This window comes from Mauremys mutica, chromosome 1 (genome assembly GCF_020497125.1).
Source record: "Mauremys mutica isolate MM-2020 ecotype Southern chromosome 1, ASM2049712v1, whole genome shotgun sequence".
NCBI lineage: Eukaryota > Metazoa > Chordata > Testudines > Geoemydidae > Mauremys > Mauremys mutica.
This window is the reverse complement of record NC_059072.1, coordinates 268,827,794-268,847,482: the sequence shown is the minus strand read 5'-3', so window position 1 is coordinate 268,847,482 and position 19,689 is coordinate 268,827,794. Positions and strand designations below refer to the sequence as shown.

At 40.9% G+C, this 19,689-nt stretch overlaps 1 protein-coding gene across 4 annotated transcripts in view; it reads right to left on the bottom strand.

Annotated features, from left to right (window-relative positions):
- ABCC4 (ATP binding cassette subfamily C member 4) overlaps positions 1 to 19,689 on the bottom strand; it is a 228,647-nt gene that overhangs the window by 113,068 nt on the left and 95,890 nt on the right. For all 4 annotated transcript variants that reach the window (XM_045009855.1, XM_045009864.1, XM_045009873.1 and 1 more), the window contains 4 exons: positions 14,780 to 14,920; positions 13,108 to 13,145; positions 12,584 to 12,684; positions 10,691 to 10,837 (listed from right to left, as the gene is read on the bottom strand). In XM_045009855.1, coding sequence (XP_044865790.1) covers positions 10,691 to 10,837; positions 12,584 to 12,684; positions 13,108 to 13,145; positions 14,780 to 14,920 — 427 coding nt within the window. The remainder of the gene's footprint in view (positions 1 to 10,690; positions 10,838 to 12,583; positions 12,685 to 13,107; positions 13,146 to 14,779; positions 14,921 to 19,689) is intronic.

The window sequence follows — 19,689 nt, the reverse complement described above, 5'->3', positions numbered from 1 at the left end:
CATGGACCGGTCACGGGAAATAAACAAAAATCCACAGCCCGTGACCTATCCATGACAGCCTTAATCATCAGGTGTTCATGAGTCCTTCTTAGCTATAGAATAAAATATCACAGAAACATGTAGTTCATCATTGAGAAGATATTGTGCACACCCAGACTCATTAACCTACCAAACAGGGTTGTATGCAGACCCTGACACACTCCCCCACAGATAAACCCATTAGCCCTGGGAGCATCCAAGCCCCTTGCCCCACCAAGTGTGCACAGTGCATAAGCTTTGTTATAATGGTTAAATATGATCCTCAACTCACCATTTTATATCTTAAAAACTCTGATTCCACCAGTTGTTTTCAAGGGACACCCCCTGCCAAGTTTTGCATAGCTAGATAATCTTTTTTAAAAGATATTGGTCAACAATATAAAACAGGACTGCCAAGGAAAATAATTCTGCAGACGACCAAATTCAAATGCTTCCTATTAAAAATATGATAAACCAAATAAAAATACATAGAAAATTCAAAAGGGGATAAAAATTACACTAGTGTAAAATTTCACCCCAAATGGACACCTAACATTTAGAGAGAATTTTCCCCACCATTTTAGAATACTACCCTAGCTATGGAGTCACTTCCCAGAGCCTCTGTAGTAGACGCACAACATACGTCTACTTCTTATGTTTTTTACTCTTAAAATATAATAAATTAAACAAAGCCATATGTGATAAATGAAGGGGAGATAGCTTCCTTTTATGGACACCCATCCAGCCAGTTAGCTATAAAATCCCTCTTGGTAGCTGTTCTCTACTTGCTTTACCTGTAAAGGGTTAAAAAGTCTCACTGCTATGCACAGGTAAAAGGAAGCGCGTGGGCACCTGGTCAAAAGAGCCAATGGGAAGGCTAGCACTTTTTAAAATTGAAACAAGACTCCCCTTTGTCTGTCTATTGTTGTTCTCAGGAGAGAGGAGATGCAGAGCAGGAACAGGGCAAAACTATGCCATAGAAAGCTTTAAGCCAGGTATGAAAAACCATAAGATCATACCTAGAGACTACTTATCTGAAACCCCAGATACGTAAGTAAATCAGGAAATGTCTAGGAAGACGCGATTAGGGTTATTTCTTTTATTTCTTATTGGCTTGTGGACTCCTCTGTGCTAACCCCCAAATGCTTTTGTTTTGCTTGTAACCTTTAAGCTGGACCTCAAGAAAGTTATTTTGATGCTTAATCCTTATAAGTGGTTCTTTTAAAATCTAGCAAAAAGCCTAAATTCCAAATGTATTTTCTTCTTTTTCGTTTTTAATAAAATTTACCCTTTTTAAAAAACAGGATTGAATTTTTGTGCCCGAAGAGGTTTGTGCATATGTTGTTTAATTAGTTGGTGGCAACAACTGATTTCCTTTGTTTTTCTTTCTCAGCTTTTCCCTGGAGGGGGGTGTGAAAGGCTTGAGGGTACCCCACAGGATGGAATTCCCAGGTGCGTTTTCCTGGGTTCTCAAAAGCAGGGTTTTTGCACTTGGGTGGTGGCCACATGTACCTCTTAGATATAGCATCATCCCAATTTTCATTCATATCTTCTACTGATATTTTTATTTTGGATTGTAAATCTGAGAAGTGTATTTTCATCCCAGTCTTCTTCAGGAACCTCATATGCAGAGAAACAATCTTCAACTGTTGCATAATCTGCTAGATGCTTACAGTCTGGTATGAGACTAATTAACTCATCCAGATGCTGCAGTGCAGATTACCCAGGATCATCTGGGAGAGAGATTTCCGTGCAGTACAAAACAGAAAAGCACTGTTAATGAAACTTTTTTTTAATTGTAATGCTCTTCAGTTCATTCCAACTTGCAGCAGCTCAGTTCACAGCACCCAGCAGGTTGACGTCTCTGCAGGCGATGTTGTGCTTTAAATTGTACTCATTTTATCAATTAGAAATGACATTAAACACTGACAGAAGGTTTTTAGTAATTTGATTATCCCAACATACGACTTTAAACACAAGGTGCAGTTTCCTGGAAGCTTTTTGGTTTCATATTTCAAAGACTCCTATAGCTGTGACCAAGGGCTCTGTCCATAAACAGCAAGACAGAATGACTTTTGCATGCTCTTTCTTTTGTTTCCAATTCACAACAATCCTAGAAGCCTCCCACAATTTTTAAGCAACTAGACTAATACTTTCTGCATCCCTCAGATCACTTATTACTAGCTTTCAAACCATACTTGTCTACCAATTTGTCTATTTCCAAAGCCGTATTTTATGGTGGGGTCACACTAACTGGGCTAGTCTTCAGTGTTACAGTTTTAAATCACTCACACATTGTTTCACTAATATTATCACTTATTCTTTCCTTTTGAAAGTGCCCTGAACCATCAATGTTTCCTTCCCACCTGTGGTGAGTTGTTAAAATGTCCTGAATCTGTTTATAACCATGGCATAACTCCTCTTCTACTTTTCTGCATGCCACATTCATGAATGACTTTAATTCAGTCTTCTAAATTCAACACTTTTAATTAGGTTCTTTCCCTTTGTCAGCAACTCTCCCTATCCCTTTACATCTGGTTGAGATGGAACGGCTGCCTTTCTGACTGCTTCAGCATAGAATTGCAGTATCTGGGCAGGTCAGCATATGGTCAGAAATGAGATTCACAGCAGGCCATTCTTTTGCATGGGATCTTACTGTGAGGAAGATGGAAAATCTCTGTGAAGGGACTTGAAATCTTGTGCCAGTAAAGCAGGACACTGCCAGTAAAGCAGGACACTGGAAGTGGCAGCAAGCACAAAGTGTCGCTCTATTTCTGTTTCAAATAATGTGCAGTATTCTCCTAAACAGCTTTTATAATATTTTAATTTTATTTCACACATTAAGGGTAAATAGAGTGAATGGCAACTTGACAAACTGCAAAGGCTTGTCTCATTATCAGCTTCTGACTGAGCTTCAGCGAATGATTATTACAAAGAAAAATAATAATAAAGATGAAATAGTTTATGATAATAGATAATAAATGTAATGAAAATTCTGGTGTAATATTTACTAACCTTAGACTACTCCTACAGTAACCAACTTTATCAAGGTGATTGGCAGAATCACAATAGTAATCAAATATACGTGAGTGTAAGGCTATTTAAATTCGTAACAAAAGCTATGAGACTATTATCAGTAAGTGAACAACTCCCATGTAATATCATTTAATATCACACCCTGATAAGACTAAGTACATATAACCATTGTTATATGCAAAAACATTAAACCTTTTTAAAAAAAACATGCGGCAAACAAACAGGTTTTAATTACCACACCTACTTTAAACTACAAACAGTTCCATTCAAACACCCAAAAATAATATTTAGAGTGTTATGTGGTTGTTCAGGATCTTTATGATTGATGGCATCTATTGTGTTGTCATTTTTATAATGACTCACATTTGTTGTTACTAACAAGGAAAAGGAGTGTGTGTTTTTATTTTATAATAAAGGTTGTCTTACAGTGACTAACTCCTTCCTTTGAACATAAACTAACAAACCTGTGTATACGTGAATATGTTTTTAAAGTTGGCACACAGAGGGAAAAAACAAAGCCTGTGGAACTTGAGCAAATATGAAAAATATTCAACTTAAGAGAGCTGTCAAATAGCTATTATCCTTACTCACAGTTCCTTGAAGTTCATCTTGATCACAAGGAAACATCAAAAAACTATTTTAAAAACCCAGTATATAATATATCTTGTTATAAAAGGAAACCAATTGAGTAATTCCACTCATATAGGCATATAACCAATTTTCTAGCATTGCTACTGAATATTTTATCAGCAACGAACGATAACACTAGCGAAATATTTTAACATGAAGCCTTATAAACTGCTTGCCCCATATGTCAAAACATCACCTACCATAAATCACAGAATTTAAGACTAGTATTTCTTGTTTAAGCATGCTACTTATTCAGCACAATCACTTGTGTGAACAAGCATAGATTAAAGTACACTAACTTAAGCAGCTTTGCCATCCAACTGATAGAGCTATAATTTAACCCCATTATCAGTGCTGTAATTTTCAGAGTGCTGAAATACCATGCTTGTTGAAAATATCATATGTTTAAATACTTTAACAGCATTTCCCATTTGAAGCTACTTTCAACTTTCAAATAAAACAGACAGGCACTTGTGTATTGATGAACATGCTTTTCATCCTACAAAGAAACTTTCTCTGTCAAATTATAAGTGTTTCATCAGTTGATTTATTAACACCAGAATTAAATAATCTATGCCACAGAAAAAAATAAACTGCATTATAAAATCACTTTTCTTTTATAATTTTATCTCCCACATTTATAGTTGGGATTTACTTTTGCCTCATGGCTAGTAGCTTTCAGTCTGGTAAATCATTTTTGGCTGTAAAGGTAAGGGACTATTTCTTTCTATGATAATTATGCCTGAATCTCAAAAAGTTTGGCATGGAAGCACCCAAAAGACTGAACGCTTAGTCGCAGCTTATCAGACTAAGCGTCTGTTTGTTTGTTTTGTTTATAAAGATTTAGAAAATTTTGTGTACATCTCAGTAGTGCTTCTGGTTCTAGATAGAGCTTTGGGGGGAAAACAGGTTCCTATTTTATCTGGACAAATTCATGCATATGAATCATTCCTATGGAACTTAACATGGCAGCAGGGGGTTTCAGTTTACTAAATTTAAACCGACAAATTATGTAGACTATCCACAAAAACTAAACATTATTGCAAGTACTAGCATCCCTTCTCTAAGGAGAGAGAGAGAGAGAGAGAGATCTGCCCACAATATCCAAGAAACAGAAAAAATAAACACAATTATTTAAAAGCTATGAAATTATATTTCAAAGTAGGAGCTCTCAATTAAACAGTCACTCCTGTCTAACCCAGAGTTCTGTCAAATTTGATGACAAATGTTTCTTACAGACAAGTGGAAAAAGAAATTAACAGAAGTGTTGCTAGAGTCCTCCTTATGGGAGGCAAATAGGTAAAATCCATAAAGTTACCCGCCTCCTTTGGTGACAAGACTACACAGTTTGTGAACTCTAATCTCTTAGAAGGCAGGCAGAGAACTTACAGTGAGAATAATTAAGGGAAAATATTATACTTGTATATAATCAAGATAATACCACAGAACCATATTATTGCCAAATTTATAGATTGAAAAAATTGAAAGTCCAATGCTGAAAGATTGTTTCTAAAAATAGACCAGATGCAGTTTGTTATTTTTCTAATAAACTGTTGTAATACTAGACCAGGATAAAATAGATCATGCTGCCCTCTTGTGCTAGACTTGCAAAAGAGAGCGAGGCTTTATTCATGCTGGAGAACAAATGAAGTGGAACATATGAAGCATTCACTATGAAGTGGAAAATGTCCTAAGTTTCCTCCTAAGAGCTAACCTGGAATGCATGTTCAGGCTCCCACACTGGTATCTGGAGGGAGGCGCAGAGGGAAGTTTGAAGAGCAAAAGACAACTTGTATATTCCTTTAAAAGAATGCAAGTAAGTATTAACCAATATAGACAAGCAATACATAATCAAGTCTGAAACCTAACAATGGAATATCACATATAAATCAAACATTATTATGATGATTCCATAATTAGGGGTCTGTCGAGATCCACAGCTAAAACTGAATTTCAGTGCCCTAATTTCCAATCACCACTTCTGCACGAAGAGTAAAATTTTCAGAAATGTTAAGTCATTTAGGCACTTCAGTCTATTTGCAATGAGACTTAGGCTCCTAATGTTATGTCTATACTGCAATTAAAAACCAACCTGCATGCTGGGACCCACCAGGCTCCAGCCTGAGCCCAAACGGCTACACCACAATTAAACATCCCCTTAGAACCACAATGTCTATTTGTAGTGTAGATATACCCTAAATCACTTTGGAATATAGGATGTAGGTGCTTTCCAATAATGTTACCAATAAGTAACACACTTAAACAATCGATTTTTACATATGTGTCATATTACATAATGGTAGACTCTGCCTATGTAAAAACCTTTATTTTCATTATTAAAATAATATTTTTTAAAAACACAACACATTTTTCTATTGTTTCTTTTATTTCCTAAAACATCATGACATCTAAATTTCCAAAATTATTCCAGATTACCTCAATCATTCCTAATTTATACCAAGATACCTTTACACACTTCTGGAACTGTCAGAGCAGCTTAAATGGGTTTTCATGTAAAGGAGAATCAGGCCCCATATCTCAGTCGTAAGTTAATCAGTAAAATATTATTTTTAAAACATTGTTCCCATTAATCATCTTACCTGATTTGAGATATACCACTGGGAGCTGATGGACGTGTCATGATTCATCACCTCTTTGCCTTTTCCAATGTCACTTGCCTAGCCCTGCTTACTAGCCCTAACAGGAACTATTAGGTGCACAACACTTTTGCAAAATCAAACCACTTATTAGTTGCCTAACTGGATTTAGGAGCCTAATTTAGTCCACCATTTTCAAAATCTTGGCTCTTGTATTTAGTATTACTGCTTATATTTTCAGTGATCATATAAAGAATGATCCTACTGTACAACAGAGAAGTAAAGAGATTGTTAAGATTGCTGTGGGGACGTTAACAATGAATTCCTTAACTTCTGCGTTACTACAATCTCGTCCTTACTGGTGCATATAACAGTGTAAATATAATATTACAAGAGCAACACAGTACTTTCAAAATAAAGTTGTAGTTCTTTTATTTAATAAAATAAATAAATAAATAAATAAATAAGAAGGCACTTCTTTTAATAAATGGAGACATCTTTGACGCAGGCAAACTTTGCTCCAGTTCAAAAGCTACCTGCATAGGAATTGATAGCAAAATGGAATCCCTAAGGTGAAGATCTAAAATAAGATGCAAGGTTTTCCAGATGACTGAAAGATGGTGCAGATTTGGTGCTCAGCACTAAATTGCAGAACTGCTGACTGCAGCAACTTTGAATAAGAACAACCAGAGTTTCATATGCCTTCTTAATGAAAGAAAGAAGATGTGCAAAAATACAAGAATATCTTGATATGCTACCATTAGCAAATGATGTAGGAGAAGGAATGATGTACACAGAAATTATTCCTAAATCATAGAACAGAGGTCGGCAACCTATGGCACACATGCCAAAGACGGCACGCGAGCCGATTTTTAATGGCACACTGGGGCCTGCCAGGACTCCAGTGTGCCATTAAAAATCCTGCCGGCGTGGCAAGCCGCAGGGTCCGCACTCCCGGGCTGGAGCATCCGGCCAAGCGCAGAAAGCCGCCGGCCCCTCCCCTGCCTTCCCCTGGAGCCCTGCCGCCACGCGCGCAGTGCTCTGGGGGCCGGGGCTGCGCACTCACATGGGGCAGTGTTTGGCTCCACGGGGAGGGAAAGACGCTCCCCACTCATCCGGAGCCCTGCCGCCGCCGCGCGCGCAGGGCGGGGCTGCGCACGTGGCGGTAAGGCTCCGGATGAGCGGGGAGCCTCATGGTAAGGGGTCCGGGGCCGGGGGGGGGGGGTTGGATAAATGGTGGGGGCAGTCAGGAAACAGGGAGTAGGGTGGGTTGGATGGGGGGGTGGTATCCTGGGGGGGGGTTGGGGGGGGTCTCTGGAGGGGGCAGTCAGGGAGCAGGGGGGGTGGATGGGGCATAGGAGTCTCGGGGTCTGTTAGGTGGTGGGAGGTGGATAGGGGTCAGGGCAGTCAGGGGACAGGGAGCAAGGAGGGTTCGGGGGGGGCAGTTAGTGTGAAGGGGTGTCTGGAGGGGGTGGTCAGGGGACAAGGAGCTGGGGGGACTGGATGAGTCGGGAGTTCTGGGGGGAGTTGTCAGGAGGCAGGGGTGTGGAGAGGGCTTGGGGCAGGCAGGGAGCGAGGGGGGGGTTGTATGGATCCGGAGTTCTGGGAGTCCTGTCAGGGGGCGGGGAGCAGTTGGATAGGCATGGGAGTCGGGGGGGGGGTGTCTTTCTGGGTGCAGGGGTGTGGATAAGGGTCGGGGCAGTCAGGGGACAGGTAGGGGGTAGGGTCCATGGGGGGCAGTCAGGGGACAAGGAGCAAGGAGGCTTAGGTAGGGTCCTGGGTGGCAGTTAGAGGCAGGGGTCACAGGAGGGGGTAGTCAGGGGACAAAAAGCGGGGGGGTTGGGAGTTCTGAGGGGGGCAGTCACCCTCTGCCTTGAGCCCTGATCTCCACACACACACCCTGCCCTCTGCTCTGAGCCCTGTACCTTCCTCATACGCACCCAGCCCTCTGTTGACTCCTTCATCCCCCCCCACGACCCAGCCCTGACAATGGCACCCCCACACATACTCAGCCCCCCCTGCCCTGACACCTGCACCCCACTCACATGCCCCCAGCCCTCTGCCCTGACTCTTGCACCCCCCACATCCCCAGCCTCCCCACATCCCATGCACCCCACACATCCCCATCCTGAGCACCAAACGGGAGCTTCTGCACCCCCTCACCCCCACATTCCCACCTGCACCCCTCACACCAAATGGGAGCTGCCCAGGTAAGTGCCCCCACACCCAAATCTCCTACCCCAACCCTGAGCCTCCTCCTTCATTCTAGCTCCTGGCCAGACCCTTCACCCCCAGCCCTGTGCTCAATGCACTCCCACCCTCAGCTCAGTGCAGAGAGAGGAAGAGAATGGGCCAGAACCAGGGAGAAGGTAGGTACCCACTGTATGTGGGCAGACCCGGGACCCCAGACCGGCAGCGGGGTGAGCGGATCTGGCAGCTGGGATCCCGGCTGGCAGGAGCCAGTGGATGGAACCCCTGAGCAGCAGTGGGCTGAGCCGCTCAGCCCAATGTCGGTCTGGGGTCCTGGCTGCCAGCCCCGCACAGCCCGCTGCCGGTCTGGGGTTCTGGCTGCCGGACCCTTTCTAGCTGGGGTCCCGGCCGCAGGCCCCGCTCAGCCCGCTGCTGGCTTAGGTGAACAGAACCCCAGGCCGGGAGTGGGCCGAGCGGGCCGGCGGCATAAGATCATTTTAATTTAATTTTAAATGAAGCTTCTTAAACATTTTGAAAACCTTGTTTATTTTACAATACAACACTAGTTTAGTTATATAATATATAGACTTGTAGAGAGAGACCTTCTAAAAAACATTAAAATGTGTTATCGGCACGCAAAACCTTAAATTAGAGTGAATAAATGAAGACTCGGCACACCACTTCTGAAAGGTTGCCGACCTCTGTCATAGAATAACTACTGATAATGGAAACATCCATGTAAAAGCCATAGAGAGATCTGGGTGATAATGGTGGATTTGTTCTGTGCATAGCTGTTGTTAAAAAACAAATAATGATCTTTTACATCTCACTTTTTATCTATAGGTTTCAAAGTACGTTATAAAGCAGACTGGTAAGTAATGCAGACTGTAGGCAGCTATTTAATTCTATCCCATAGATATGACCTAGAGATTGTTATAATAAATTATGTTCATTGAGCTTACTACAAGATGATTACATCTCCCCTCAGATGGGGTTACTGTACCTTGTTAAACACTTCAAAAGGGGGAAATGCTGCATATCTGGTGATATCCCCCTTGGTTGGTCCTGCCATTCCTCATGACCAGCTCCAACAGGCATCACACAAACAGATATATCCTGCTCCACTGAGCACCAGCTCTCCACTCACCAGCCCCCTAGCTGAGCATACAGTTTCTCTTCGAGCCTTCCAGCCTAGACTGCCACATACCCATAATGTTGGCCCACAGACATAACATGCATTTAGACATGCACAGAGGTATGTTCAAAAATGGTACTATGGCTATCTACTGCACTTATAATCTCACATCCACTGCTTTTTACTTCATATGAACATTTATGCAAAGGAAAAATAATAATTCTCTCAATTAACAGCAATCTAGACTTGTTCTCATAAACCTGGAAGATGTGTTTTATAACAGAAAAAACACTATAGGAACACATCACATCATCCTTCCATTTCTCAAAGACCAGTGAGTCTCCTCTTGGTATTTTCTTTCCCCACTCCTCCTCACTCTGCTTCACTTTCGCTTCCTTTCACTTCTCCCCCTCCTCAAATCTTACAATCACATTACAAATTTATCAGGTGTACTTTGCATTCGAACACCTTTCCCTTTTCCATTTAAGGATACTAACCCAGATTTTATCTTTTAAATTGCATAGTTTTGTTTTCTATCCATTCTGGGTGTGTGAGTGAGTTGTTTTTACAGTCACTGTCCAAACTGTTGTTTCTACACATTTTTGCACCACTATACCATAGTTTAAATAGATTTTTAAAAATAATCTCTGTACATATCTTTGCCAGTCACAAATAATATTTAGGGTCAATTTTCCAGTGAAAGACACTACAGATTCCCTCACAAAAATGCACGTATACTTGTTACACCCAGAAAAACTTAAACTTATGTTCACAAATCAAGTAATTAGTAATACAACTGGTAGATAAGTGTGCAATACCAACATAACAGTTTCTGTCTGCATATGCAAATGCAGGATTAGGTAGATATCCAGAATAAGATCAGTCAGTTACTAATATGCTTTAAAAAATGAAACTCTAGCTTTCTAACTGATATGATGTAGTAGTAAATATGAAGATTTACTTTTTAAAAAGCAAAACTGTGTGAGTATCAGAAGACTTAATTTGGATTACCATACATTTGTTTCATTTTTCTTATCATATTTAATGATGTATAGTATGTAATTTTTTAAAATGTTCATCTTACCTATAGGGTTTCTGTCAAAGAACAACACTGGAGCTTTCAAAAGTGATTGAAACATTTTGTTGTGCAAAGTTTGACCAGCATTCACAAGAACTGTGAATACCAACAGACTTCTCACTATGCCAAACAGTACGGTAGCCACCGTCAATCCTAAAATTAAACAAATAAATACGGTCACAGTATATACACAGATCTATCTCTTTAATGATACAGTGCAAGAGCATTTTGGTTAAAACTACATCCTTTTTGTTCAGAGTTGTGTTCAGACAGTTCACATGAAGCAAATCAATCTTAAAGCTTAAGACTCAGGATGAATACTCTCTCCAGTAAGAAGCATTATTATAAACTTGTTAATAGCTTAATTTATCCTAAAATTAACTGTCAATTTAAAGAGTTTATTTTTATACCATTTACAAAGAGGCATGACTTTATACCACCACAGGAAATTTCATGAACTATCTGATAGTCTGTATAATATCCTTTGCACATCCATTCTGTCACGTAATTCTTTATACAGTATTACACATAATCTTGGCTTAGGTTGGTCACTATTGAAAAGTCAACATTTTCCAACAGGTACTAAGCACATAGTGACCAGTTATTTCCTATTCTAAGGATGGGGAAATTGGCTATATTTCAGATCTCACTATATGGCAACAGTGGGAAATGGTGAGTTTTTAAATGTCAACCACTTTATATAGTCTATCAATTGTACCATGCTATTTGCAGTAGCTTCTGCTGGCTTAGAGTTCTACATCAGTAACATCTCCTTTACTTTTCTGAATCTCTGTTTTACACAAAGGTTCAGAAGGAAAAACTGTAGCATTTATTTCCCCCCACATCACGCAGGATCTGAAACAAAACATAGCCTTTTGCCAAATATTCAGAAATGGTAACAATAGGTATAGATCACATTAGACTATTAGATATATCCTTTTGCATTTGGTTTTTAAGATTTTTTGGGATGGGGTTTAAATTGATTTCTGTAAAATGAACATTGTACCAACCTATTGTTTTCAATTAAAAAAAAACAAACAAAAAAAAATTCTATCATTGAGATATCTTAAAATTTCAATATCAAATATATCTTTATTTTGTTAGCATACACAAATCTTGCCTTAAATCTGTATAATTACTTTATTATTTGTAAAATTATTTGATTGTACAATCATAAAATGCCAGATTCTGCTACCCTTACTCATATTGTGTAGCCCCGTGAAACTGTGTAACGCCGACCCTGGTCGTCGCGTGGGATTGGACCTGAGACAGCTGGAGCTTAGTGCATGAGCCTCTACTACAGAGGTGGGCAAACTACGGTGGCCCGTGGGACATTCCTGCCTGGCCCCATAGCTCCTGGCTCAGCAGGCTCGCCCCGGCCCCTCCCCTGCTGTCCTCCCTCCTCCGCAGTCCTGTGTACCTATCAAAGATGCTTTATTTTGCTACAGAACTTCAGAAGGAACATACCCAGCCTGACTTTTAAAAAGCCATCACTGTATATAAACAAAAACTGGAGCAGAGAGTTGCAGAATGAGGATCAATTTCTAATCCCTCTTGCCCACACAAATAATGACTGACGATTTAGCTGAAAAAACCTATTAGTATAGACAATAGCCACAAGTTTACAGTGACTGCCTTTTTGAATACTCAATTCCTGGTTTACCTTCCAAAATCCAGTACAGAGCAAATTAGGAGTCTGCATTCAATCTATTGCTTCTACTAGAGTTTTTTCTTTTTTAATTATTCCAATTAATTTAGTCAGGAAACAAGGCTCAGTCTGCTAATCTGCTCAGACAATACTGAATCACTGTTAGAAATCCTATTTTCCCACACTGCTACTTAAAGTGTTCCTTTCAAAACCCTCTAGTATAATTGAGCAAATGATTAAAATATTTTTACCTGCATAAATTCCTAAATAGAAGCTAAGATCTAGATGTCTAGTCTCATTTATTCCACTATTTCCATGTGCTGTGACATTCAGCTTTTCTTGCTGGTTTGACCTACAGAAATGTATGCAAAAGATAAATAATAATCAATATAACAGGAAGATCACTTAAGCAAGGCATTATCTAATCATTCTGAAACTGGAAAAACATACCTGAAGTTTGCCATATCCCTGTACATTTATTATATTATTCACATGTACCTTCTACTACTTTTAAATTGAACTTCAATCAAGATCTCCAATTCTAAATATCATCTGAGTTCATGCTGTCATGGATTATACATGGGTACAGACTATTATGAGTCACACTTTTACTGCAAGAATTTTATTTTCTCCCACAAATAAAGTAAAAGGAGATTAGAAGGAAAGTTGAACAAACTCTGAAATTTCTTGAAACAGGCTTCCCCCCCTCCCCTATACATATTACTGTTTTCTATTAATTATAGAGCCCTTCTCTAAAAGAAGTCAAATAACCTACCAGTATGAAAGCCACCAATCCTGAAGCACATAAGCAACCTTGAATAAATAAAACCAAACATTTGCATTAATTTATAAAGAGTATATAGTACTAGAGAACTAAATTTCTTCAGCCATTCTTTTATGTCCCCTGGTAAAATCTGTCATTAAAAAAATATGCTGCCCATCCCAAACCTGCCCCTTCCCTCCCCACCCCCTCCCCATATACTATACTGAGCTGGTCGTGCATATATATTTAGGGCCCAACCTCATTCTTCAGTTAGTTGTACATCTCACTGCATAGTTAGTAAAATCAAATACTAGGCAGCCATATGAAAGTGCATGAGCTGATTTGTCCAAGACCAGCAGTGATCTGCAGAGCATATTAGGAGAGCTAGAACCCTCAGTCTCCAGAAGGTAAGAAGTTACCTGGTTATGAGAACTGCATGATGGTGAAACAAGGGGAAAGCAAGACGTTCAACAAAAAACAGCCATAACAACTCTCTCTAACAGATGTTAATTCATATAGCGAAGGGCTGGGTCTTTCCCTTCCTAAACTCCCTATTGTAGACATCCCAAACTGCTTCTTGCTTAGTACATATGCTCACAGGCCTAAGAGCCAACTCCTGATGTTATCAGTTCAGAACTCTATTTTTATAGGAGATAATTAGGAACACAATGTTAAAAGGAAGGAAAAACTGAAAAGAACTCCCCAACCAGAGATGACTATGATCTTACAGGCTCTGTAACAGAGCTTAATTTATCTCAAAATCTACCTCTGCTCAATTCAATTAAAATACTGTAGGTCTACCCAGAGAGATCAGATCATGTTCACCATCTTCCCAAACATAGATGGTCTCAATTCAAGGACCCTGTGCAAATTCTCTTATTTCCTCAAACTTATCTTTGAAGCCAAGACCAATCATTTCCACAAAATTCCTTTGAACTTTCTCACCACAACACAGTAACAAGTCCACATCATACCATCTTCAAAATAACTTCACTGGTTCCCCATTCACTTCAGGATACAGTTCAAAATTGTTCTCCTTGGTAAAAATTCCTTCACAAACTTGCTCCAGCTTGCCTCAGATATATGGTCTTCCTCTATTTCCTGTTCCCTACTCTTTCTACTTGGTAAACGACAGCCTCTGACCTCTTTCCATAATCTTCTGTCTGTTGGCAGGAGTTCTTTTCCTCTGCAGCTCTTATGTCAGGAACAGCCTCTATCACTCTGTCTCATTAGCCATACAGCATATTTCAGTTCTGAACTGAAAACACATTTTCTCCCATAGCTATACCTCAAATGCAATCTATGGCTGTCATTATTTTTATTTAATTTAGTAATTACATTATGTATCTCTGAGAAGGATAGTGGGATACAATTTGTAAGGAATGGCAATATAAAATAAATTATACAACACAAAAGTGCTTTAAATTGATCAGTAGGACTTTGAACTGAGGATTATTACCCTAATGTGCCATCGGAGTACAAATTTAAACTACAGAAACCACATTCAGATATTATCAGATTTGATCAGGTATACTGCCAAGTATTAACATGATTATACATAAGAGCATCATGTATCAAAAGCTTTTCATTAAACATCAAAACAGCTGTTCAGTACACAATGTTAATGTAAACACAAAACATAAATCTATTCTTTATTATCTGTGGCATCCATCAGATATCTTACCTGTGCCAAAATATTTAGAAGTAAAAGTATAAAAATTACAAAGTAGTTTGCTCCAGCAGCAAAATATTTCCTGTACATCTTGAAGTTTATTTTTCCCTCAGACCGGCTCTCTTCTGGCAGTGCAGTCACCAAAGGTTCAGTCTATAAAAAATAAAATGGATAAGAAAACTAATGCTAAAATTCATATTAAAGTCATGGTTCCAGAAAAAGTTACTGATAGATCATAGTTGTGAATCAGCAATATTGTAAATAAGGAGATAAAATTATACTTATTAAAATATCTTTAAAATGTTAGCATTGTGACAAAAGCAACAGAAGACAGGAAATTCAATCTAACAGTGCAGTACTACTTCAAGAATTTGACTCTGTAAAACGGGATTCTGGGGGTCACATCTTTTTCTCTCAGTGACTCCAGGTTAAAAGTATTTAGTTTACAAGTAATCAGATGTTTGTTCTAACTGCCAGTGCTGCATACTAAACCTCAACTGAGAGCCAACCTGAGTTTTTTCTCTCTCGTGTATCAACATCAGTAATAAAGGTTCCAGAGACCAAGATCACAATGTGGGAAAGAATCCATATTCAGAAAGGGCGCTTAAGCATGTATTTAAATACTTCCCTGAATAGGAACAGTTTAAACATGTGCGTTTCTGAATCAAGCCCTTAAAAAACAAAAATAAAAAAAACTATAGCCAAAAGCTGTGCACCCTAGTCCCTTTAACGGATCAAACTCAACAGGAGCAACTCCCTTGAAACAGTTCAGATCGCAAGAGCCACAAAATTCCAGCCAATTTCTTGTAATAAATTCTCCGAATAGTAAGTGCCCACAAGGGAGCTTTTAGTGGGGAAAACAGAAGGAGAGGATGACAAATGGAGAAAATTAGATTGAGGAATGGGGAAAAAGAAAAGTTAATTATAGCACACACTGAAAAAGCAAAGAGAAGGAGGAAAAGAGAGGCCTGGTCTACACTACGCGTTTAAACCAGTTTTAGGAGCATTAAACCGATTTAACGCCACACCCGTCCACACTAAGAGGCCCTTTATATCAGTATAAAGGGCTCTTTAAACTGGTTTCTGTACTCCTCCCTAACGAGAGGAGTAGCGCTAATATCGGTATTACCATATCGGATTAGGGTTAGTGTGGCCGCTGATCGACGGTATTGGCCTCCGGGCGGTATCCCACAGTGCACCACTGACCGCTCTGGACAGCAATCTGAACTCGGATGCAGTGGCCAGGTAGACAGGAAAAGCCCCGCGAACTTTTGAATATTTCCTGTTTGCCCAGCGTTGAGCTCCGATCAGCACGTGTGGTGATGCAGTTAAAAATCAAAATAAAGAAAGAGCTCCCGCATGGACCATGCGTACGTGATCGCTGTAAGGGCAGGCAAATCTGTTCTATCAGCGCTCCGTTACAGAAGACGAATTAAAAAACATTTTTTAAAAATCTCCAGACAGACGCCATAGCAGGGACTCAGCGCACTGCTGCGTGACAAGCGTAACGGAAAGCCAAGGAATCAAATGGACGCTCATGGACTGGAGGACTCAAGCTATCCCACAGTTCCTGCAGTCTCTCTGAAAAGCATTTGCATTCTTGGCTGAGCTCCAAATGCTTCTAGGGACAAACACAGTGTCCGCGGTGGGTCAGGGCATAGCTCAGCAATTTACGCAACCCCCCACCCACCCCCAGAAGTGAAAGGGAAAACAATCCTCTCTTGACTCTTTTACATGTCACCCTATCTTTACTGAATGCTGCAGATAGACACGATGCTGCAGCACTCAACACCAACATCCTTGCTCACCCCCTGCCATGGATGGCTGATGGTGCAATAAGACTGATATCCATTGTCATCATCAGCCTATTGGCACATGGGGCAGTGCAAAAGGACTGGTAACCATGCCGACTAGCATCAGTTAGGTCGATCAAGGGTGCCTGCCCCTAATTTTTCCTGGTAGATGGTGCAATATGGCTGGTAACCGTCCTCATCATAGCAACAGGGGGCTGAGCTCCATCAGCCCCCACCCTTCATGTGTAAAGAAAAGATTCAATTGCCCCTGGACTAGCAGAGGGATGCTGGGCTCCTCTCCTCCACACTCCTTAATGTCCTGTCTGGACTATCATAGCAGCTGGAGGCTGCCTTCCACTCATTTCTCACTAACAAGTCACTGTGTCTTATTCCTGCATTCTTTATTACTTCATCACACAAGTGGGGGGACAATGCTATGGTAGCTCAGGAAGGCTGGGGGAAGAACGGAATCAACAGGTGGGGTTGTTGCAGGAGCACCCCCTGTGAATAGCATACAGCTCATAATTTCTGCAGGATCTGACACAGAGCAGCTGTGCTCTCTGGTTCTATGATACAGTGGTTCTCTAGTACACTTGCCCATATTCTAGGCAGGACTGATTCTATTTTTAGATACCAAAAAGGAGGGATTGACTCAGGGAGTCATTCCCAATTTTGGCTTTTGCGCCCCTGGCTGATCTCAGCCAGGGGCACTTATGACAGCAGCAAATGGTGCAGTGCAAAAGGACTGGTAGCCACGATCATCTTATTACCAATTTATGGTATGGTAGATGGTGCAATATGGCTGGTAACCATCTCTGCTGTCATGCAAAAGCAAAAGCATGCTGCTGTGTAGCGCTACTGAATCGCCTCTGTGAGCGGCATCTAGTACACATACGGTGACAGTCACAAAAGGCAAAACAGGCTCCATGATTGCCATGCTATGGCATCTGCCAGGGCAATCCAGGGAAAAAAGGCACGAAATGCTTGTCTGCCGTTGCTTTCCCAGCGGAAGGAGTGACTGACGACATTTACCCAGAACCACCCGCGACAATGATTTTTGCCCCATCAGGCACTGGGATCTCAACCCGGAAATTCCAAGAGGCGGGGGAGGCTGCGGGAACTATGGGATAGCTACGGAATAGCTACCCACAGTGCAATGCTCAAGAAATCGACGCTAGCCTCGGACCGTGGACGCACACCACCGATTTAATGTGTTTAGTGTGGCCGCGCACTCGATTTTATACAATCTGTTTTGCTAAACCGGTTTATGTAAATTCGGAATAATCCCGTAGTGTAGACGTACCCAGAGACACAGACATGAACATAATACAGTGAAATATGTAATGTTTCATTTAGCTGTCCAGGGATATGATTGTGTAGGAACAGGGGGAATGACAGACCCCCACTGCGGATGGGAGAGGAGCAGAGGAACTCAGTATACACACACCTAGGAGAGAACGATAATCTGTTCTGGGTTTGTATATTACTACTGGCATTTTGCATGGCCTGGGCTGTGACGCTGGCAACCAGGTGTCAACTCTTGCCAACTCTTGCTTTAGGCCTCAGCTGAGCTCTGACAATTCATTGCTGGAAACCAGTCTGTTTCACCTGCGTATTAGTATGGTTAAGATGGGTACTGGACTTATAACAATATGTTTAGTGTTTAGACTTTATTAAATGCTTGTAAGTGAGATTAATGCATGCAGCAAATTAAAATATCTTTATTAAATGCTATAAGGTAATATTTAAGTTTTTGCTTTGTAACTGTAAAAACTGTTTGCTCTGAAACTGTGAACCTGTCAGGGGGGGATCATCTCCTCCTCATCAAGAAAGGCTATCATAACTAAATGAGCCACTGTGGGACATCACAATACAAAGACTTTGTTAATTGCCTTTCATAGCCATGAAGAGGCTACTTGCAAAAGGGCTCATCCCATCAGCTTTTGAATTCTGGGAGAAGGAAATAAAAATAGTCGACAAGAAAAATTTTCAACTCTCTTTTGCTTTTTGGACTTTTACAGGGCCGGAGCTACAAAAGAGAAGCAGATACCCTAAGAGTCAACCGTAAAAGACATTCATAGCTGATAGATTACTACAGTTCTGTCACCTTTTGGAAACCTGCTTTTACCTTGGAATAATTCTCTCATTTCTTTTTCCTAGTTAATAAATCCTTAGTTAGTTTACTATAGGATTGGCTACAAGCGTTGTCTTTGGTGTGAGATCTAAGGTATAAATTGACTTGCGGTAAGTAACTGGTCTCTTGGGACTGGAAGCAACTTGCATATGTTGTGATCTTTGTTGTACTGCAACCAACTATCACTAAGTCCAGCTTGCCTGGGTGGCCAGACAGCTTGGAATGCCCAAGGGGATGTCTATGACTCCACGGTGAGTTGTTATAGTGAATTAGGAGTGCACATTTGTTACTGGGTTGGTGAAATCTAATTACAGAATTCACAACCAGTTTGGGGGTCTGTGCCCTGCTTCTTGACAGTCTGCCCTGAGGTTGGCACTCAGATAGCATGATATGGGCACATTTGATGAAAATATTGAGCCCACTGGCTTTAGTATCAGCTGATGGGGAGGGAGTTTAAACAAAGATAACTAATCACTGACAAATTACAGTAAAATATCGAGTTTTGTTGGCCTAAAATTAATATTCTAAACAGTCTTAAAATACAGAAAACAAAATACAGAGAAGAATCCTTGCCCCTCCTTTTTATTTATTTTTATATGTATGTACATATTCTCTTTTTTAGACAAGACTAAATAATGGTATTTATATGTACAGGGAGGGAGAGCACATAGCCCAGGGTTTCTCAAAGAGGGGTCGCCGCTGTGTAGGGAAAGCCCTTGGCGGGCTGGGCCAGTTTGTTTACCCTGTCCCATCCGCAGGTCTGGCCAATTTCGGCTCCCACTGGCTGAGGATCACTGCTCCGGGCCAGTGGGAGCTGCTGGAAGCTGAGCGGGCCGAAGGACTTACTGGCCGCCACTTCCAGCAGCTCCCATTGGCCCGGAGCCGCGATCGGCGGCCAGTGGGAGCCGCGATCGGCCAGACCTGCGGACGGGGCGGGTAAACACACCAGCCCGGCCCGGCCCGCCAGGGGCTTTCCCTACACAAGCGACGACCCC